Source organism: Ciconia boyciana, chromosome 10, assembly GCF_034638445.1.
Source record: "Ciconia boyciana chromosome 10, ASM3463844v1, whole genome shotgun sequence".
Classification (NCBI taxonomy): Eukaryota; Metazoa; Chordata; class Aves; order Ciconiiformes; family Ciconiidae; genus Ciconia; species Ciconia boyciana.
In genome coordinates this window covers 18,349,398-18,369,849 of record NC_132943.1, presented here as the reverse complement: position 1 = coordinate 18,369,849, position 20,452 = coordinate 18,349,398, and the positions used below count along the sequence as shown (strand labels likewise).

The window sequence follows — 20,452 nt, the reverse complement described above, 5'->3', positions numbered from 1 at the left end:
TCAGTGCTGTGTTTTCTTTTTTTTGTCTTTAGCCATTTTGTCCTCCTTGTGTTACTGACTTTCTTTGCATTTGTGTAAACGCTTCTTTCTGGCCCTGAACCCCAATTTTTGTTATATACCTTTCGCATGACGTACCTTTGTCATGCTGAACAATAAGCAGAGATTAAATTTGTAGGAATTGTTTGAGTTGTAAGTATGTTGGTATTTTAAAAACTCTTGTCTGTTTGTCACACAAGCATAGTGTCTCCTTTTTATTTTACCTCCTATTTTATTTTGTTCTTTTTAAGGATAGGAACTTTACTGCCAACTGAGTAAATGACCAGTATAAGGGATATCCGTAAACATGTGCTTATATCTGTGCACACAGAATATTGTGCAGTCTGTTGGCAAGAAATCTAGTGTGTCCCTTCCAAAATCAACTCCAGCTAAATAACGTCTTACAAGTAAGAATGCCAATCAGTTGAATGACAGTCAAATCAAATGTTATGTATTTTTCCTGTCAGCTGGGAAACCCTCTCAGGGATCTGGCAGCTTTGGAGGTGTGCTGGGCAGCAGGACCACACAGAAGGAAGCTAACAGGCAATTCTCGTATATAGAGAACCAGGTTTGTTTAACTGTTCAAATTTTTCCTCTCCTTTAATTTTATTTCATTCATTTCCTCCTCTCATTCCCTTATCGTTTGTTGTAACAGCACTGTAAATACTTATTTTGCATCCAAAGTTTGTAATCTAGAGGGCTTGGAATAGATGTATACAAGGTGATTGGCAATGGTATGTCTTGCTCATGAGGAGCCATATATTCTGTATGAATAAGAAAGGTCAGTGTCTGGCTGCAGAAGACAGAATATGTTCTTCATGCTGAGCTATCAGTCAGGCGGAGAAGAAGCAGAAATAGAGGGCAAGTACATGATTAAGACTTGCTTCGCACATAGTTCTGAATATCTCTTTGTTTATACTGAACACTTTACGTAGCAGCTGAACATGTTATAGTCAGCATAGGTCTTAATGAGTTTAGCAGACTTCAGCCAAATGTATATATTGAAAAGCTGCTGACCCAGTTTTGTATCAGAGTACAGTTACTGAATTTGTGGCATTCTGCTCAGATTTTTGTGTAAATCTTGCAGACTTTCCCTCAAAAGTGGTCTTCCTTTAAAATGTTTTTGTTCTTCCTTTTCTCCCTGCATAACACGAATTTCATGGTGTATCTACCGGCTTTAATTTACTTTATCTCTGTGAATATACTTATATTATCACCCTGAGGGAGAATATTTTTGACGTTGTCCCGAAACAAATTTTATGTGTTGCTTAAAGGCACTCTCAGAGTAAAAACTCTAAGGCTGTGTATACAGTGGTAAGATTAGACATGTTTAGTTTTCAAGTCTAAAATTGACCCGCATTCCTTAATCAACCAACTATTAGCTCCTTCCATTGCATTACATGTGGCACTTGCTTGGCCCAAGGCTGTCAAGGCACTGTTCTAATTGTGTGGTTTTTAATACGGCTTTTTTTTTTTTTTTTTTAATACCACCCAGGATTGATCTGGGGATAGTTAGGAATCATGCCTTGGGTTTTTTAATGTCAAAGCATGTAAAGGAGATTTTTAAAAACTAACGTTCAACTGACTTAGCATTGGAAAATGAGAAGGGAAGTTGATTACTGCAGTAGAGTTTCATGTTTATGACTTGCATTGATACAGTCAAAATTTTACCTATGTCTAATCAGTGTTAAACTCTTAATCTATTACAAGTATCATTTTTCCGCTTTTGGATGCTATGCTGTAGCAAGTAAAGCAGTGGTGTAAATGTTAGATTAGACTAAAGATGGTCATGTTTTTCACTGTTTTGATTGTCTCCCTCACCCCCTCCGCTTGGGTTTTGCAGACTCCTCCCAAAAGAGTGACCGTGGAAAGTAAGGAGGAAAATCCGTTTCGCAAGGTGCTGGGTACCCCAGCGAGAGCGTCTGTTAAGAGTTCTGCTGGAACTGGAACACCTAGCAACAGAGTGAACATTTCGGCATCTCCTGCATCATCAGCCCCTCACAGAACGGGCTTGTTGGAGAATCGGTAGGATTGTTATCCTCTTATTATGATATTGTTAAAATTTAGCTCTTTACAGAGCTGCAGGTGGAACTCAGTACACCTACAAGTAAGAAGGGAATACATTTCTTCCTCTGGTTTTGCTGTTACTTTTAACAGGATGTTAATACGTGCTTTTCTAGCCTCTGGCTGGTACTGGCACTAAAGCTTTATGAACAGCTTAAGAGTTGGGCAGACCAAATTCTCCTCTGTATGCTATGTTATAAAAGTGGAGATTGTGGAAGATAGGTGCAAAATGCACAGAAAGCATTGAGGAGTTCTGTTCAGTTGGAAGAGGATCATTTACTAGCCTTTCTGAAAGAATGACCACTTCAAAAATTTTCTGTCATCAGTGAAAAGAGGAAAAGAACACAACTTCCTGGTTCAGAAATGAGTGAAGATTATCCCAAAGAGAATGATTCTTCAACGTAAGTTACCATTGTTTCTAGTTTTTGATTTTAAAACTCTTCATTCATTTGTAAAGGTAAATTTTCCTGAAAAGAATTCTTGGGTATTTCCTGTCTCAGCAACATGGTACAGACCAGCCACTAGTCAACTTCTGAACACACTGGGTGCTTGAAATGGGGTTTGCATTCAGGATTAATGAGGGAAATACAACCTGCTCTAGCAGTTGATTTGCAGGAACTGGCACATGGAAATTTTGTGTCATCTTTCTTTTGTCAGTTTATTCAGGATTGTCATATGTGCTATACGTGTATAGCAATAGGTACCTTCTTTATTGAACTTGCTTTGACCCTTTTCAAAACAAAATTCATAAAGGGAAATTGCCATTCGGAGAATAAGCTCCATGTGTTTGAAATCACATTTAATCATAAGTAAGAAGGCTTGTTTAAATGAATTGGTTAAACTTATCTGCGAGCAAAGTTTAACTGTTCCATAGTCAAGTATTGAAGGTGATAGGGGAGAAAAGCTTTAAAACAAGTCATAAATATTAAGCAGGAATATCCTGTATCTTCTATAACTGCACTTACTTTCACTCTTGTTTATCTGTAGGAATAATAAAGCCTTGAGTGATCCAGCATGGAAGTACTTGAACAATAGCAGAGAGAAACAGTTGAATCTGAAGCAGGCAGAGGAAAATAGGACATCAGGTAAAAAAATAAAAGTAAAGCCAAATGATACCTGGCTTTGACCAGTACGATTTTACCCCTTTGATATTAGTTTAGAAAGCTGCTGCAGAGGTAGTTTTCCTGATCTGCTTTCCTTGTGCCACAAACTTTCTTGCTTCCTACAGAGCCTTATATGAGATGCGAACAACTTGCCTTCGTTTTCAAAGCCTGTCCTGCTCTAGTGTGACCCTGACCTTTACACTTGGGTGCTGATGCCAGCGCATGTGCCAGCTTGTTTGAAAATTCAAAAAGCAGCTTCAAACTTTGCTCCAAGCTGCCCTTCCCTTTGGGAGGGCATTCCTGTAAACACCTAAGGATTTCCTTTTTGCTTTCTTTCTTGTTTATTTTTAAAGCTCTCCTTTGCTATTAATGCCCACATGAATTGTAGGCTGTTTTTTGGGCTGAAAATGTGTACTGTTTGCTTTGACTTCCCTATCTCTTCCCCAGAACTTAGAGGGGGAACTCTTTGGGGCCAGGAGTTTTGTTCTGTTTGTATCAAAGTTCTGTTGGATACTGGTGTGTGACAAGGTTTTATGGAGGATATAGAAATATTGACAGTATGTACATAAGCTAGTAAGCAACACCGTTCTTCAGTTTTACTAATAAATACTGAGCCTCTTTCCCTATAAGGGGGAATGCATGCAAGATCTTGTTTTTATAGGGAATGTTGCTGAATACATTCTTTTTTTAGTGCAGCTCTGATGGCATAAACATGTTGCTGGAGGAGCCAGTAAGGTGAATGTTTATCTCTGAATGAAAATCTGGTTTGCTCTTTAGAGTCGAAATTAGAATTTGTGAGTGTATACCTGCAAGTTCAGGTAACAGTATTGCGATCTTCTTTCATATATCTGCATTTTTGAATGTTGCGTGGCTCAAACCACTTCAAGCTGGGATAGAAGCAAATGTTTATTCATTATCCAAACTAAATTACGCTGTGATTCACCGTAATAGGTGTTTTTTTGACTCTTGAGAGCATTTTTTTTTAATGTGGCACCATCTGAGCCATTAGGGTCTCAGGATCTGACACAATGCTATCAGAACAATGAAACAATCATATTTTGCCCCAAGCATATAGTAATTTACTGTGGAATTTGGAGTGGGAAGATAAACTGTTTTCACTTTTCCATATTTACTGTGAATTTTGAGAGCACTGTATTGGAAACCATTAGTGAGTTTTCTGTTATGTGTATCTTGAATATTTGAACAAGACGTGGATGTTTATTACCTTTCAGATAGTTAAGACCATTCAGTGACTTTTTAATGTTTCGTATTGCAATTTGGATTTGATGGACATTATGGTATTAAATTAAATTAAAACTCTCACATGTCTTTACTTACATATGATTAATATTCGCATTACTACTTCTAAGTATGTGTGTTAGTACTTTCCTAACCAGTTCTGGAAAACAGTATTTGAGGATTTTTAAACCTTTTGACTAACTACTTTTAAACGAGTTGTATATTGTATAAATAGCTGAATTACCTGGAGCAAAATGACCTGCCTCTCTTTCTGTTTTTCAAGGTATTTTACCACTGCAGTCATCATCCTTTTATGGTAGTCGGTCCTCATCAAAAGAGCACTCCACTGGCAGTTCCACCCTGGACAGGTAGGACTGATTCACTAGCATGAACTGTAAATGACAGTTCTGTCCCAGGAATTAAGATCTTCAGTTTCCTGTGTGTTTATCACGTGGTATATAGTTTATATGCATAAAATGTGCATTTTTTTTAATCCCTCCCCCCTCCCACCCACCCACACCCCCCCAGGAGTACAGTCTAGGTATTCAGTGTGAGTAGTGAATCATCTACAAACTCCAGCTTACATCTTAACTTACATCTACAAACTCCAGCTACTGCTTGCAGTAGATAGACTTTTTAAAATCACTCAAGTCTATTATAGTCATTGTGAATGACTGATCCAGATGATATCTAAACTCTAGATGGTTCAAATTCTATAAACTCTAGAACTTTAGACTGAATCCTTGCTTCATTTTTCCCAAGTAGATAAATGGCATGAAACTCTATATTTTAATAACAGTGTACTTTTAGTAGTACTGAATCCTGCTGAGGTTGGGATTCTTCTGTGTTAGACACTGTGCAATCAAACTGTCGGTCTTTGCCCTAGATAGATGAGATACAAGATCAAGGAAGAAAAGAAGCATTGTCCATGCTTTACACATGAGGGACTGAGGTCCAGAGTGATTATGTTACAAGAACAAGAGGCTGAAAATTAAGACTCTGGCCCAGATGTGAACTTTAAGCATATCTTAGGAGTGGTGATCTCATGCTACATGATCGTTCTTCCTCTCATCATACAGTGTGGGGAATTGTTAAGTATCTTAAAGACAAAAGGCTTGGTTACACTGCATGCACACCTGTGGATGTAAGGAAATTTAACCAAACAAAGTATTTAAGTGCTCTGGAAAGAAGTTCTGTCTCTCACAGCTCTTATGCATTATGATACGTGCCAGTTATCTTGTGTGGCTTTACCAGTCCTTGTCTTCGATAGTGATACAATTCCAGTGTCATGGACTATAGCTATTTAAGGAAGAGCATTAGAAATATTACACTTCTTATCCTTTTATGTTTTTAGGTCTAGCGTATCCAGCCAGACCCCTTCAGCCAAAAGAAGCCTGGGATTTCTTTCTCAGCCTGCCCCTCTTTCTGTTAAAAAAATGAGATCTAATCAAGATTACACAGGGTGGAACAAACCCCGAGTGCCCCTTTCCACCCATCCTCAACAACAGTTACAAGGGTAAATTTAATTTTCTTTATCTAGCATGCATACTTTGATCATCAGAACATGCACATTCTTGTTATAATTATTTAATGGGAAAAAAAATCCTGATATTAATGAACACTGAGACAGGGAACACTTTTCCTAGTTTGGAAAATATGTATTCTTAAATTCACTTCCTAAGAGTTTTAGAGATATAGTAATTTCGGGTAATTCATGTTCCCTTTGTACATTTCCATGATTCATTTCTCTATCTTGTGTATATGCACACATTTTTTTAAATTTTGATTGTAGAAACTCATGAGTGCTTTCCTGATAAATGCCGCCTCCCATGAGTTTTTGGTTTAGCCTGAAGGGCAGGAGGAGACAGCTTCAATAAGAAACTGTGGGGAGTGGCTGGGATGAATGTCCTACATGTCAGCAGTGCCGTGTTTAACACTGGCATATTTACACATTGACATACATACCATGTTAAATCTTCTTCTTTTCAGATTTTCAAACTTGGGAAACACCTGCTATATGAATGCCATTCTACAGTCCTTGTTTTCAATTCAGTCTTTTGCTAATGATTTGCTCAAGCAGGGTATCCCATGGAAAAAAATTCCACTCAATGCACTTATCAGGTAAAATTCACTTTCTGGGAAGGATATTTTCTCTTTCATTACTGAGAAACTTGTTTTGTAATACTGAAGCATCTTTGCAGAGGGTAATTTGCATGTGTCGATAACAAAATAAATTCTAGAGCTCTCTGTATTTTGGAGTTTTACTTTAGAAATAGGAAGTAGGCCTTTAAAATGTCAATGCTGAGTTACAGGCACTCTTTTATATCTTCTACTGTATTTCTACTGGCAGAGTGAAATGTCTCCGAAGAAAATGCAAGAAACTGCAAAATAAATAGATGCAGAATAACTCCTTTTTAAAACATGACCAGCGAGGGTTTAAGCTGGTCACTGGTCACACTGATGTGTGAGGGCTTATGCCTTTTTGGAAAATATCCCTTGTCTAGTAGCTGTGGAGAGTGTTCAAGTTCTGCATACTTAATCTTTTTCTAAATTCAGCTGAACTCTCAGTTCAGTCAAACCTCATGTCAAGAAACTCCACAGGTTTCTGTAATATGTAAAACTCTCTTTTGTCTTTGAAATTTTGAATTCCTGTGCCATTCAGATTCCATTTTATGTCTATCAGACAGCCAAACTGCTGTTTGCTCTATGTACTGCACTCTCTGATATTTGGGATTTTTATTATATATGCTCTTGTGTACCATGTTTCTTTTTTCTCTCACTAAACAAGATTCAGGATTGTCAGAACCATTTCTGTTTCCATTTCATAGTGTTTTATATCTTTTGGGGTCATTTCTGTTTTTGCTGTGTCTTCTTGAACTCTTCCTATGCTACTCAGGATCAGAGGTTGTTCCACGTACCTACTGAAATGTCCTTTCCCTAATTTTTATAGAAAGACCTCTGAAGCTTGCGCCCCATCTAGCTAATGGTAAACTGTGTGGGTACAGCTTGTGCCATAGTACCTCTGATGGAGGGCAGTGTGTGATCCTGTGCATACAAGTCGGAGTTGATACTCAGTAGCATCATCTTTGGCTTCTATTAGTTTGGGTATGGGCACTTGGTCCAACATGATGAATGTTTTTCTGGTTGAAAAGCAATTGCCTATCAACGGCTTTGTGGTGGAAAAAGGCGTGTTTCCTAGTATGCTTCACTGTGCAGTTGTAGAGGGTTAGGAGAGCACACACTGTTACTGTAGCTCAGCAGAATAGCAGAAACTTGTTGAGCTGCAGTAAACTGATCAGATTCTTTGGGTAACTAAGTATTAGTTGTTGGTTTGGGGTGGGAGGGGATTGCACAGGTCTCTTCTGTCTTTCTCTCTTTTTTTTTTTGTGTGTGTGTGTCATGGAACATGACATCTTCCCATCACCTTCCCATGTAAGTACTATGACCGAAACTGTTGTGCTTGGAATATATTGGGTGTGTATTTCCTGTGAAATTGTAAAGCAGTTGTAAAAGCAACTGTTGTAAAGCAGTAACTGAGAGGCACAGGTAAAGTCAATTTCAACAGTTTTTTAACAAAGTTACCAGTAACACTATATGTAGCTTGAACCAAGGAACTCTTCATGGCTCTTTCTGTTACAGCTTTTTTCTACTCTGTCGTAATGTTTTACTGCCAGAAGACGTAAGGCTTGAAACTGGGTGGAAATTTAAAAATAAAAAAATAAATAGAAACCAGTCTGACCGTGCAAGTTGAATTTAATGATTTTGTGTTGCTTATTTTAGTGCCATGTAATTTCATATCTCCTATTAGTACAAATGTTTTCAAAAAGCATTGTGGGGTTTTTTTTCCTCATTGTAAAAGATACAGCAGAAATAAGTTTATAGAACTTTATAAGGCTCTTCTCTTTACCTTAAAAGATTGTGGAATTTTTTTGTTCATTTGGGTCCTGTTCCAATGATGGCCTCAAATGAGATTTCAAAATACTTGAAATGGAAAAGGTTAATTATAGATGAGATATTTTCATACAGAACCCCTAAACCACTTATCACAGGAGAAAAGCTTTCAGAGACTCTTAAAATGAGGTATCATGAGTTTTGTTTTGTTTCTCTAAAGTCCTGGAAAGCCAATCAGTGTTTCATTGCATTGACTTCTGCAGACGTTTTGCCCATCTGCTTGCTAAAAAGGATGTCTGCAGCCCTGAGGTTAAGAAAGAGCTGCTCAAGAAGGTGAAAAGTGCCATTTCAGCTACTGCAGAAAGATTTTCTGGGTACATGCAGAACGTAAGTACCATATTGTCTAGAAACAATTATTTGTAATTTGTTCAGTGTTTGGACTGCACTGAACTCCTGTCAAGCTTCAACCCTATTGGACAGTGACTTGAGCTTTTGATTGAATGACGATTGCCTGCTGTTTGTTAGAGCAGAACTGCCTTAGTATTGCTGAATGCAATGAACTAAAACATAATGTCCCCAGTCTGTGTATGTTTGAGAGAAAGATACTGAATGAAGTTGTACAAAAACACTTTGATGAGTTTATCCCATTTCTAGGATGCACATGAGTTCTTGAGCCAGTGTCTGGATCAGCTGAAGGAAGACATGGAAAAGTTAAACAAAACGTGGAAGAGTGAGCCAGTCCCTAATGAGGATAACTCACCTGGACGGGCTTCTGATGACCTCTCAGCCACCAAAGTTTATACGTGTCCAGTTATCAGTAACTTAGAGTTTGAGGTTCAGCATTCTATCATTTGCAAAATGTAAGTATGCTGGAAAGCTATTCTCATACTTACCTTAAAAGACTGGGAAGTGTTTCCATCTTACGTGACTTCATCTGCAGGCTATAACTAGAACTAAGAACTACGTTTTTTCCAAAGCTAGACACTTAGAAAATATTCTATGGTCTAGAAATGCTGTAAACCTCACACCATGCTGTCTGCTGCTACAGGCCTTCTTTAAACAGTCTCATACCATCTAGTTCTTCATTACATATATAGTGGAAAGCCTCTGTGCTTTCCTTTTTGTGTACCTTTTTGTGTACCTTTTTGTCATACGGTTGTATGACATGAGAGAGAAAATGGGGTTTCAGCCAAATAATGTTTCCTCTTAAAAAAAATGGGAAGCCATGGGGTTTTTTTGTTCTTTCCAAGGGCTTCCAGGGAATGGCATTTTCTTCTGTCTCTTTAGGTTATTGCGGAAAAAGATGTAAACCAGTATGTCTGGGCATTTGTTGTGTATGACCTGTGCAGCAGATTCCCATATGGGATGTTTGCATTCCACAGAGTTTTCATGAACACAGATATTCGGGAATATTACTTTGTGTGTACTGCATTAGTTCCCTAAAATAATGAAAAGTAAATTGCAGGTAATAGTTATTGAAGACAAATGACTTTCCCTCCCCGCCCCCCCCCCCCCAAAAAAAAAAAAAAAAAAAAAGCATAAGAAAATTGAGGTGGTGTTTTGTTTTTTGGTTTGTTTGGTGTATTTTTAGATGGGCTCTACTATTTTGTTTCTAAAACCAATTTGAAAGTATTTCTAGGCTTTCCCTTCTTCTGGGCTGGGCTCACTTCTTTTCTCCTAAGAATACTGAATGAAGAAGACTTGTTCAGCTACATAGCAGTCACTTTGATTTCCTGTATACCTGATCACTTGCCTCTCCAAAGCAGTCCGTGGTTTTTTGTTCTCACCCTTACAGAAATGTTCCTTTCAACTTCTAAAGCATCAAAGTGAAATCCCAAAATTCAACTTTGTCATAAGCATCAAACAGTTTCATTTTGATTAGTAAAAATAGATTGATCAAGAGGCATATAAAACTGGGAAGTTACTTTAGCCTAAAAATGTAAGTTGTCATTAATTTCAAGTATATATTTCATCAGACTTACATAAGCGTGTTCCTTTTTTAGGTGTGGTGAAACAGTCACTAAACGAGAACAGTTTAATGACCTCTCCATTGACCTTCCTCGAAGAAAGAAATTGCTTCCTTCCCGATCGATCCAGGATTCCCTTGACCTCTTTTTTCGGGTACATAGTTTTGGGGGTTTTTTTATTCACTGTGGAGTATGTGTAGGTTACGTACCATATGGAAATGTTGATTATATAGCTGATTATTAGTTTCTATGGCAGTGATTGCAGGCATGTAAAATAATTACCTTCGCACTTTTTTGAGGTTTGTATATTAAGGGTATACAGGAGTTTTTATTGTAAAATGCTGTGCAGAAATTAACTGATCCTTACAATAATGCTGTGAAATAGGTAAACTTCCCCATTTTGTGGTGGAAAAGTTGAGGCATAAACAAATACAAAGGAGAGAAGGGAGGCTGTCAGACTGAGCTAATCACTCAGGAATTGCTGCTTCCTCTCCTGGGCTAGGATGCTTCAACAGCTTATGTACTGGCCTAAATTAGCATGGAGGAAAAAGGCCATGCAGATATAATAATTAAAAAAATAGTTGTAATATGTGGGTGCTCATCTTGTAAGTAGAGCTTCAAGGTGAGGTTTCTGAAAACTAAAAATGGGCCTTACGTCTGTGAATTAGTGTTGTATTTTGTCATATCTTGAGACAGACCTGTGGTTTTTCTCCATTTACAGATAGTGTTTTCAACAGATAGGATAATTGATGTGCTTATTCTTCTAAACGCTGGTGGAGGTCTTACGATTTAAAAAAATTCTTAAAAATTATAGTGGTGTCATTTGGCCTCACTTAAAGAAAAGGGCTGTAGAAATGTTTGATGTAATTTCAGCACAGTGATGCTTCCCCTTTTGCTGTCTGTTCAAAACTCTGCTCTGATGCAGCACATCCTTGACAAGTTTAGATGAAGATAGCTTTTGAGGAACAAAGGTGAGGTTTTGGACAAGAGAGTGAAAACTTCATGGCAAATGATCCTCCACCAAAGGTTATTAGGAAAAAAAAACCACTGTGTATGGGAGAGAAAACTGTAAACCTTGCAAGATTGTGCCCTCTCTTTGGAAGCTAATTTGTCTCAACTGTGGCTAATTCACTGGTCTGCAATAGACTTGCAGGAAAAATTCCACCTTTATTAGTGGATATGTTGTCAAATTGTAAGCTCTGCTACCTGTCCTCTTATCAGATGCCCCCTTGTTAGGTCATGTTGAAGGTGATTATAATTTTAAGTGTAACTGCTGTTTTGAAGAGCTTCCATGACAGCCAAAAGTGATGTGCTTTCTGTTGAGATCTGTTTGATATGTTTTTTGTCCCACTAGTCGTTTTTCTTTTCTCTTAAACAGGCAGAGGAGATTGAGTATTCCTGTGAGAAGTGCAATGGAAAGTCTGCTGTTGTCACGCACAAGTTCAACAGGCTTCCCAGGTAAATGTTGACATCTGTTCCTCTCTTTCCTGGTAGCATGTTACAAAAGTGCAAGCAAAAGTCCCTCGAAGAGTAAAGCTGGGAAAATGGGTAGGACAGCATGTACGGTGGTCAGCATGTGAGAAAGATGCGCGTGCAGACAGTAGTCTTCATGCTGTTCTTCAGTTTCCATCTAAAGAAGCTCTCTTGGGCACCCTCTGCAACACTTCTTTCTTCCTCCCTGTCGCTACACAAGGAGGACTGAGTTTTTCCCTTCCCCTTTTCTTGGGGTTTCTGTGATGTGAGGGAAGCGGAAACAGTAAATATATTCTAGAAGTTTAATATTTTCTGCTCAGCTGACCTGATGAGGAGGACTGAGTTGAAGGCATTAGTGCCAGAAGGTATATAGAGGGTTTTGCTTTGATCAATTAATTCTTCGTATGCTGATACCTGTTTTCTCTCTCAGTAAGAATGGCACTTTGAGGAAGAAGGCAGACACTTTGAGGGTTGATGGCATACTCAATGGTTTCTGACCTCGTGGTTGGGTTTAGTTCATTATTTAGAGTGGCAATGCTTGGAGGTAGGGATCATCTTCTCATGGGATGTAAAGCTAAGTCTGTTGGATGACTTTATCTGGCCTATGTCCTTGTCCCAGGTATGCTCATACTGAACCCAGTAACTTGGTAGTTAGCTTGCGTTTTGCTTAAATAGTGTATTGATGCTAGCACTGCAAAACCCTTGTCAAAGTTTTTGAATATGAGCATAACATAAGTGATGATACAGCTGCATGATCTAAATAGAGAGTACAAAGTGCAGCATAAGGGAGAAGATTCAATGTAAGGAGGCCTTTTCAGGCTCTTTATACTGTTGTGATCAAAAGCTCTTTCAAAGAGAAAGTGTTGTGACAGATAAACCAAGTACACATCTTGCACTGGGCACAGTTCCTCCTCAGTTTTGGGCAGCTGTGTGATCCCTCCGTCACAGTCTTGAATATCTGGGAGTAATATACTAGCATTCTGGCTTATAATGGTATGTCTTGATTGTTTCTTACCTCACACTGCATAGTAGAAATAATGAGTTTGGTAAGAGCTGCTTCCTTCTGCTTGACTGAAGAGCAAGGTGATGCAGATCAAAGCAGGAAGCCTCTTGAGTCAACAGAGTCTGCACTCTGCACCTCGCACAAAGTTGAGTGATGGACAGGAGAGTAATTACCTGTCTCTTGCCAGATAAGAGATGGATAGTGTTTCCCTACCACCCCGAAGTAATAATCTGTTTGAGAGTCAGGTGAATGCATTTTGTAAACAGGGCTACTTGGATTTTAATAGGTTTTCTCTGACTTCTGTCTTGAGATTAACATTTGTCCCTCTCTCATATCTCTCAGGGTCCTGATTCTTCATCTGAAACGATACAGCTTCAATGTAGCATTGTCTCTCAATCATAAAGTCGGGCAGCAGGTGGTTATTCCAAGATACTTAACCCTACTTTCACACTGTATGGAAAGCACTAGGCTGCCACTGACGCTGGGATGGAGCGTCCATTCTGCAATGTAAGTGTACAACTTGTGATTGATCCATGCCATGTTAAGTATGTGTGCCACAAGGTAGGCAGTTGTCAGATCCTCCCCCAGAAGATGTCTGGGGCAAGGAAACATTAAAATCATGCAGCTTCAGATGTGCACTGCTAGTTTGTAATGATGCCATCATGAGAACATGTATGGAAAGGAAGCACGATAGAAGCAGCAGGAAGAGTTGGTGGGGCATTATCTAGGGAATGTTTGGTAAGATAATGTTCTTCACTGTCCTTGAAAATAACTTCCTATCCTTTTTAAGAGAGCTTCTGTTAGTAATTTCTAAAATTTATGCCTCTCGGTCCAAAATAATCTAGATTACCTTTCCCTTCACAGCACACTTAACTCTGCTTAGGAGACATAACATCCTACCTTTTACTGCTAATTTCCACTTGTACCTCCTGTGCTATCATTCATTTTTCATTGTCTTTCCTGTGCCACTGTAGTATCTGAGCACTTCACATGCTGAAAATACTGTCTCCTTTTCCCTGTGACAGTTATTTCTGTACAGCTGTTTGTCCTGAGACACAGAGATTAAATGTGCCAGTTGTCACATAGGAAGTCTGTGGCAGAATAAGGAACAAGAAACCCTCAGGTCTCTTGTGGTCCCTGCCTAGTGACATAAACACGGTAGCCGTAGTGACTTAGGACGCATCTGGTGTATATGTTCAGCAGTGTGGCGTGTGTTCTTGTGCTGAACGTTTAGTGGCATTTGAGATTTATGTGGATGTTTCCCAAGAGTTTGCTTTATTAACAATGGAAATCTTAAGCACAACAAACAGCTTAAGCTAACCAGAGCAGAAATACTTGAAAATATGTCTGAAATAGCTTTCCAATGGCTTTTTCTGGTCATTGAAACCATTCTGATTGACTAGAGAGTCAGGCTGGAGAGAAGCAGCCCTGGTTTGAGAGGAAAGATGAGAAAAGATTTCTGCATTGGCAGCCATCTGGTGGGTGGATGTGTAGTGATAGTGATGGACCTTGAGGAGCCCATGAAAGGATTAAATGGAGCAGGAAGTTTCTTTAGAAGAATGTAGGTAAAGGAGGAGGAATGGAGATGTGGGACATGCCAGAAAACCGGCTGATCCAGAGAGCAGCGGGAGACTGTGGTTTTGGAGCAGGACCTCAAGTGTTGGTGGGAATAAAAAATAAAGAAATGAGTTGTCTTGACATGGGAGCTCAAAGCCTTTAATTTGCGAGCTTGTCCCTAAGGGTGCATCACTAAGAAGTGAATCAAGTTTAAAGGATTATATATGGTTTTGAACAACTGTTGTATATTTATAGCATGATGGAGTTACTACTCTAAGCAATTAGCAAGTACATAATGGTGTTCTACTTGTTTCTTTGGTCATGGATTTGCATGCATAGCAGACAAGTAAACACTTATTTTTTAAAGACTGTAACTGCTGCAATAAATACTTTGCTTTTTTAATAGTTCCCGTCCATTGAAAGCCTCCCAAATGGTGAATTCCTGTACTATAAGCACTTCCACACCTTCTAGGTGAGTTATAGCTCTGAAATGCCCATGGCCTGGGGTTTCATGGGATAATTTTTAAGGCATTTTAAAATTTTCTAATTCTTCTTTAATCTTTCCACTTTTTTCTATTTGTTTTCTTTTCTTTTCTTTTTCCTATTTTTTCTATTGTAGTAAATTATTTCATCTACTGTCTTTTTTCATATCTGAGTTTTATTGGTGTTACATGCTAGCTGAAATTAATATCAATAGTATGATTTACCTAGTTGACATGATCACCTTAGCATTTCTTTTGAGAACCTTTGGGGACTTGTAAGTAGGCAAAGATGATTTTTTTTTTTCAGACAGAAGGCTGAGCATCAGAATGAGAACTGTATTTAGTTTGTACAGATGATTTGTCAGCGCCAGATATCTTAAACTAGCTTGCATTTGTAGTTGCAAGTCACATATATAAGAAGCAATATGGTTTCTAATTCTGAAGTCTAGCTCTTTTCTCTATTCTGGCTCTATGGAGCCCCAATGCGTGTTTTGGGAACAGGTGATTAGTTCCTTAAGTTTATTTGCAAAGATGAGAGGGAATTGTTTTTATAGGCCGTTTTGAAAGGCCAGTTTTTGATACAGTGAAAAATGTGATATCGCACTGGATAGTTTTGCATTGTGGAATACTTAAAACCAGATTTCCTAATTGAGCAGAAATCGTGACTTCCCCAGACTTCTTTGTCTTCTGTTCTAAAGAAGCAAGAGTTTATCTTAATAAAAGAGCAAACAGGAAAACTTAAAAACTTGTGCAGATTGGCACTTTTTATATCCTAGTAATGTTGTGGGAAGTCCCGTGTCCAGCTTAGTAAACTTCAGAAGTCAAATGGTTTGTGCCGAGTTCTAGATGTTACTGCAGACTCGACTCAAATGAGCACTGTCTGGGATTGCTAAGTAATAAAGTGCAGAATCCTTGACCTATAAGCAAGATCCACACACTTAGTAACTTTTACCGTTGTAAGTTGCTATTGCAGGCTTGAAGTAGGTATGTCAGTTAACCTAGTAAAGTATACCTTTTCTGAAAACCCTGCCTGCTATGTTAATAAATTTTCATTGCCAATCATTGCAGTTTGTTCCCCAAGTTGTATTGCCCCGCAATGTGAAAGTTGGGTGTAACACTTCTTTAACAGTTACTTGGAAACGGATTTGTACAATGCTATGAAGTTTTATAGCCATGTTTTTAATTTACAGAAAATACACTTTCAAGTCAAAGAGCTCTGCAGCACTCTATGTAGATTCTGACAGTGATGATGAGCCATTGAAACGCTCTGTTGCCCATAGCCAAAGGTTGTGTAACATACAGAGTAGAGATCAGCAACAACTGCAAGAAGAGCCAGAAAAGGTAAGGGAAAAAAACCCACATACTTCCATGTTCATAGATCCTGTATGTGCTCATGTCTGGCCTGTGCTTTTCTTAGCGTATACTGTGAGTAAAATTGATGTAAGATAAGTTTTTTTTTCTCCTAATTAGCACTGCAATGCTGGAAGGGTGTGCTTTGCTAATTGACCTCTCTGTACAGTTGTCTTGGGTTCCTACTGGGAACAGAGGTAATTGCATTGCAACTGCACTTGAGTTCTCAGGTTATGTATACCAGCTGCTTAGCAGTTTTATCAGCCCTTTGGGTAACTTTCACTAATAATGTTCCCGGGCTGAAATATAATGGGCTGACAATAAAAAAATTATGCAGTAAAGCCCTTGATTAAATCACATCCACTACAAGTTGGGCTAAGCAAAATATTCAATTGAGAGAACTTCTTGCACATCCAGTCTGTGTCCCCTTTCAAGTGTGGCTGTTTAAATGCTTTTAGAAACCGAAGCTATCAGTCTTTGGAGGTGGACATTTAAAAGTGTGTAGAGATCAAATTCATTGGTGTAAAAGCACAGTTAACTTCAAATTGCCTTTGAGCTGTTCATTGTGACTAGTATTAATGTTGCCAAGATATTTTTTGCCTCTATCAGGGCAGTGTATCAGCAGGTCGACGAGCTGTGTGGGAAGGAATGATGACCCAGAAGGGAAAACAAGAAGCTTAGAGGATTATCTTGCAGTACGACTTTCTTCTATTAAGAGTGTTGCAGGCCTAGTGCTTAGGACAAGTGTTCTGCATCTCTGCTTCTCTAAAGCTTTTGACAATGTTCATGGGGTTATTTTAATCAGGCAGAGACTTGTGGTCTTGATTATGGCATTAAAGGACAGGCATAAAGCTGGCTGAATAGCAATAGGTAACAAGAGGAAGATATCTACAGTTTCTGATCTGATGGGAAGACCAAACCAAGGGAGGATCCTGATCCACTCAGTATTTAATAAATGATAAAATAGATAATGAATATTAAATTTTCAGAAGACCCAGAGCTGGGAAGGGCTACCAGTTGATGAAACTCAGAACTACAGTTAAGAATGATCTTGACAAATCTGAGAAATTGTATAAAAATAGGAGGGGTGGTTCACTAGGAAAGGCTAAAGGTGCTAATCTTAGCAGGACTAATCAACTGTAAATGCAGGATGGGAAGAGCTGGGAAAGCAGTGGGCCTTCGAAAGGGCGTGAAAGGTGACAGTCGGTCACAAGGTCAGGCTGGTTGAAAACAGAAGTGTAAAGACAGAGGCATAGCCTGCAGGTTGTGTGAAGTAACCCCATTTTCCTCAGCATTGAGCTTTAGCTGGAGTTCTGTATCCAGCTTTGGGCTCCAGACTGACAAGAGTTATAGATTAATCGGAGAGGGGCCAGAGGAGAGGAACATGAATGGTCGGAGGTCTAGAAAGGAAGAAGATTTTGGGGGAAAGAGCAGGCAAGTGAACTTGGGTCTTTAGTTTAAGGAGAAACCTAAGCAGGGCTTGTGTCTTCAAGGAAGGGAAAGAAATTAATAGAAATAGAAACACTTGAACTGTTTTCCATGCCCGTGGTGGATAGAACAAGAAGTAATAGACTAAATTGCAGACAGTCATTTTTAGATTAAATATTAGGGAAAACTTCCTGATGCTCAGGATGCCTAGGGATGGAATGGATTGCTTTGGGACAAAGCAGAAAACCCTTTGCTGAAGGTCTCAGGAAGAGGGTAGGCAACTGCTGACCTGCATGGCACATCTATAGCTGGCTGTGGGTGGGGGAAGGAAATTAGCTTGTCTTTGAAGTCCCTCTTATGTATAGAAAAAGTATTCCAAACTGTCCTAAATGATTCTTCCTCAAGTTTTGTTTGTGAGGAAGTGTAGGTAGTCTCTATCGCACAAGCCCTGTGAGTGCAGAAATTGTGGGAATAAAGCCTATTAAATTGAATAGCAAATTAATTATAGGCATTCCTGCCTGTTGTGGGAAAGAGGCAGTGGTGGCGATGATTCCACAAAAGTGACTTTATTCTTTGTGGCCATGCACCTTGGTCACTCCTCAACCACAGGCCTGACCAGCCATCTGTTATCACTAAGCAGATCCTCTGTCCTTCTCAGGGTTGTCCTGGGAGGACCTGGTCCTGGTCCTTGGAAGTGGCATTACTACTGCTGCACCATTTCCCTCAGTATGCTTCTCATAGCAGCTGTGGATGGGGTTGCATTAGGGGCTTGGCAGTCACTTCCTACAGCTGGTATATCCTCTGCGGACACTGCTTGCAGAACAGTCCTGCCATGTGGGAGAACAGCTGGAACAGCGGGGGTATACAACGTGGGGTTGTAGGGGCAAATAGCAGTTATCCAGCTAAAGTGGGCAGAACTGCAAATTTCTGTGATTTCTGCCTCTGCAGATGAAGTAGTATTTGATGTACTTTTTAAAAATACTTAATTAAAGCAGCCTGTCTTAGAGCCTAAGCTACTTAAAATCTATGCAAATAATTTCTAATAGAAAAGTTGCATTCAAATAATGCACAGATGCTGCCAAGTCTTTAAAGTCCAGCCACTGAATTAGTGGTAGTTGTTGGCAGAGTGCCTGGAACTAGGGTTTGCTGAAGAGCTAAACCAGTTTTGACTTTAGTAGCCTACAGGTGCAGAGAGAGAAATCAGAAAGCTTAAAAAGCAGGTACTCTGCTTTCCTTATTCAGTGCATGAATAGATGTGAGGAGAGAGGTTTAAATTTATCAGTTCTAATTCTTGGAGGGCATGACGTCTAGAACAAGCAACTTAGTTGGCTAATTCATTCGCTAATCTTGTTTGATAAGCCAGTTTTAATACAAAATGTTTGCTATATAAAATTTGTCTTGCTCATCAAAAGCTTGCTGTATTTAAGTGAAACAGCAGTAAAAATGTATTTTTGTTCATTTTAACAAAGTTCTGAGATCTATCAAAATGCAGTTTGAAATAAGACCTGGATAAGTCTGATAGAAACTATTTTTCCACATTTTTGACATAATATAGGAAAAAAAAAATATAAGCATATGGTAAGTAGTGTAATTGTGTAAATGTGTATACATGGAGGTTAACCTCCTGATTAACAGTTAATATCAAAATGATTGAAATTACTATATTAGTTGCAAATCAGTATGGTATAGGAGTTGATGAGCTTCAGTTTTAGGAAAATAACTAAAAAAGTAAAAATTCAGATTAAAGTGTTTTTCCTTTCTTCCAATTTAAAGTCATTCTATTCTCCTTAGGAAAGAATAATTCCCCCCTTTCCCTGGTTAACTGTTTTCTTACTTGGTTTGTAGAGTCCTGCCCCCCGCCCTCCCCCCCAAGATTTCATATGGCAAGTCTTTAGCACCAAACCTAATTTTAATTGCTCTTCATACCAGCCTGATTTCAGTTCCTATTCTTCCATCCCTGTGTTCAAGTTCAATTGCTCTCATGTTGCTGCTTCAGCCTTTAACAAACTTGCAATTTTGCTACTTGTGCCTCAGCACTGGCTCATCAGAGACTTGAGGATTCATCAGAACCTAAAGGTGGAACACATGTGTTGAAGGAAAGGAAGGAGAAGGGAAGAGTTATCCTGTGTATGTAATCCACAGGGCCTGTAAAAACTGGTTGTAGTTTATATTTAAATATTATTCCTTGGAGTTAATGTAGCTACAAAGGTTGTCTCTCCATTGAGTCTCATATAACTATCTGTTTAATGTTGACAGAGCCAAGCTCCCACTCCCTGGGGTTAACAAAATAAAAACAAAAAACCTCCCCACAGAAATGTAAAGCTGATGTTATATACCTGTTTATTCAAGCACTTAATCATAACTCCATTCATCTCTAGGGTTCAAAAAGAAGTAAAATGGAGGGTGACAAACCTGAGCTGGGTAACGCTGGTTTTGATGGGATGAGCGAAGATGAGCTGCTAGCAGCTGTCTTAGAGATTAGCAAAAGGGAAGCTTCTCTGTCTCTGAGCCACGATGAAGATAAGCCCACAAGCAGCCCAGACACTGGTTTTGGAGATGATGAAATTCAGGAATTGCCGGAAAACCTAGAATCTATGGAGATGGAAAAACCCAAAGCAGCATTAGACTCAGGTAAGGCAAAGTAACCATCTTAATTGGACTATAGCAAGCTAAAGTGGGTTACTGATAGCAGCAGGATAGTAATATATGGTGGCAGAATCTGGATGCAAGTGCACTGCTGAAACTGCCTGACTTCCTTAGACTTTTCTTACAGTTTCCCTGTGTATAAACCGTTTAATTCATTCAACTGTGAAAATGTATTTTCTTGTATGTCTGTCACCTCTCTGATAAAGGTAAGGT

The 20,452-nt window shown here is 38.9% G+C and overlaps 1 protein-coding gene across 1 annotated transcript in view; it reads left to right on the top strand.

Moving 5' to 3' along the window:
* The window catches only part of USP37 (ubiquitin specific peptidase 37), a 37,036-nt gene that overhangs the window by 5,071 nt on the left and 11,513 nt on the right, over positions 1 to 20,452 (top strand). The window contains exons 4-18 of the mRNA XM_072874417.1: positions 504 to 604; positions 1,880 to 2,061; positions 2,427 to 2,501; positions 3,088 to 3,185; positions 4,726 to 4,810; positions 5,797 to 5,958; positions 6,432 to 6,563; positions 8,597 to 8,720; positions 8,988 to 9,193; positions 10,337 to 10,454; positions 11,679 to 11,758; positions 13,119 to 13,283; positions 14,740 to 14,805; positions 16,006 to 16,156; positions 19,972 to 20,224. Coding sequence (XP_072730518.1) covers positions 504 to 604; positions 1,880 to 2,061; positions 2,427 to 2,501; positions 3,088 to 3,185; positions 4,726 to 4,810; positions 5,797 to 5,958; positions 6,432 to 6,563; positions 8,597 to 8,720; positions 8,988 to 9,193; positions 10,337 to 10,454; positions 11,679 to 11,758; positions 13,119 to 13,283; positions 14,740 to 14,805; positions 16,006 to 16,156; positions 19,972 to 20,224 — 1,998 coding nt within the window. The remainder of the gene's footprint in view (positions 1 to 503; positions 605 to 1,879; positions 2,062 to 2,426; positions 2,502 to 3,087; positions 3,186 to 4,725; positions 4,811 to 5,796; positions 5,959 to 6,431; positions 6,564 to 8,596; positions 8,721 to 8,987; positions 9,194 to 10,336; positions 10,455 to 11,678; positions 11,759 to 13,118; positions 13,284 to 14,739; positions 14,806 to 16,005; positions 16,157 to 19,971; positions 20,225 to 20,452) is intronic.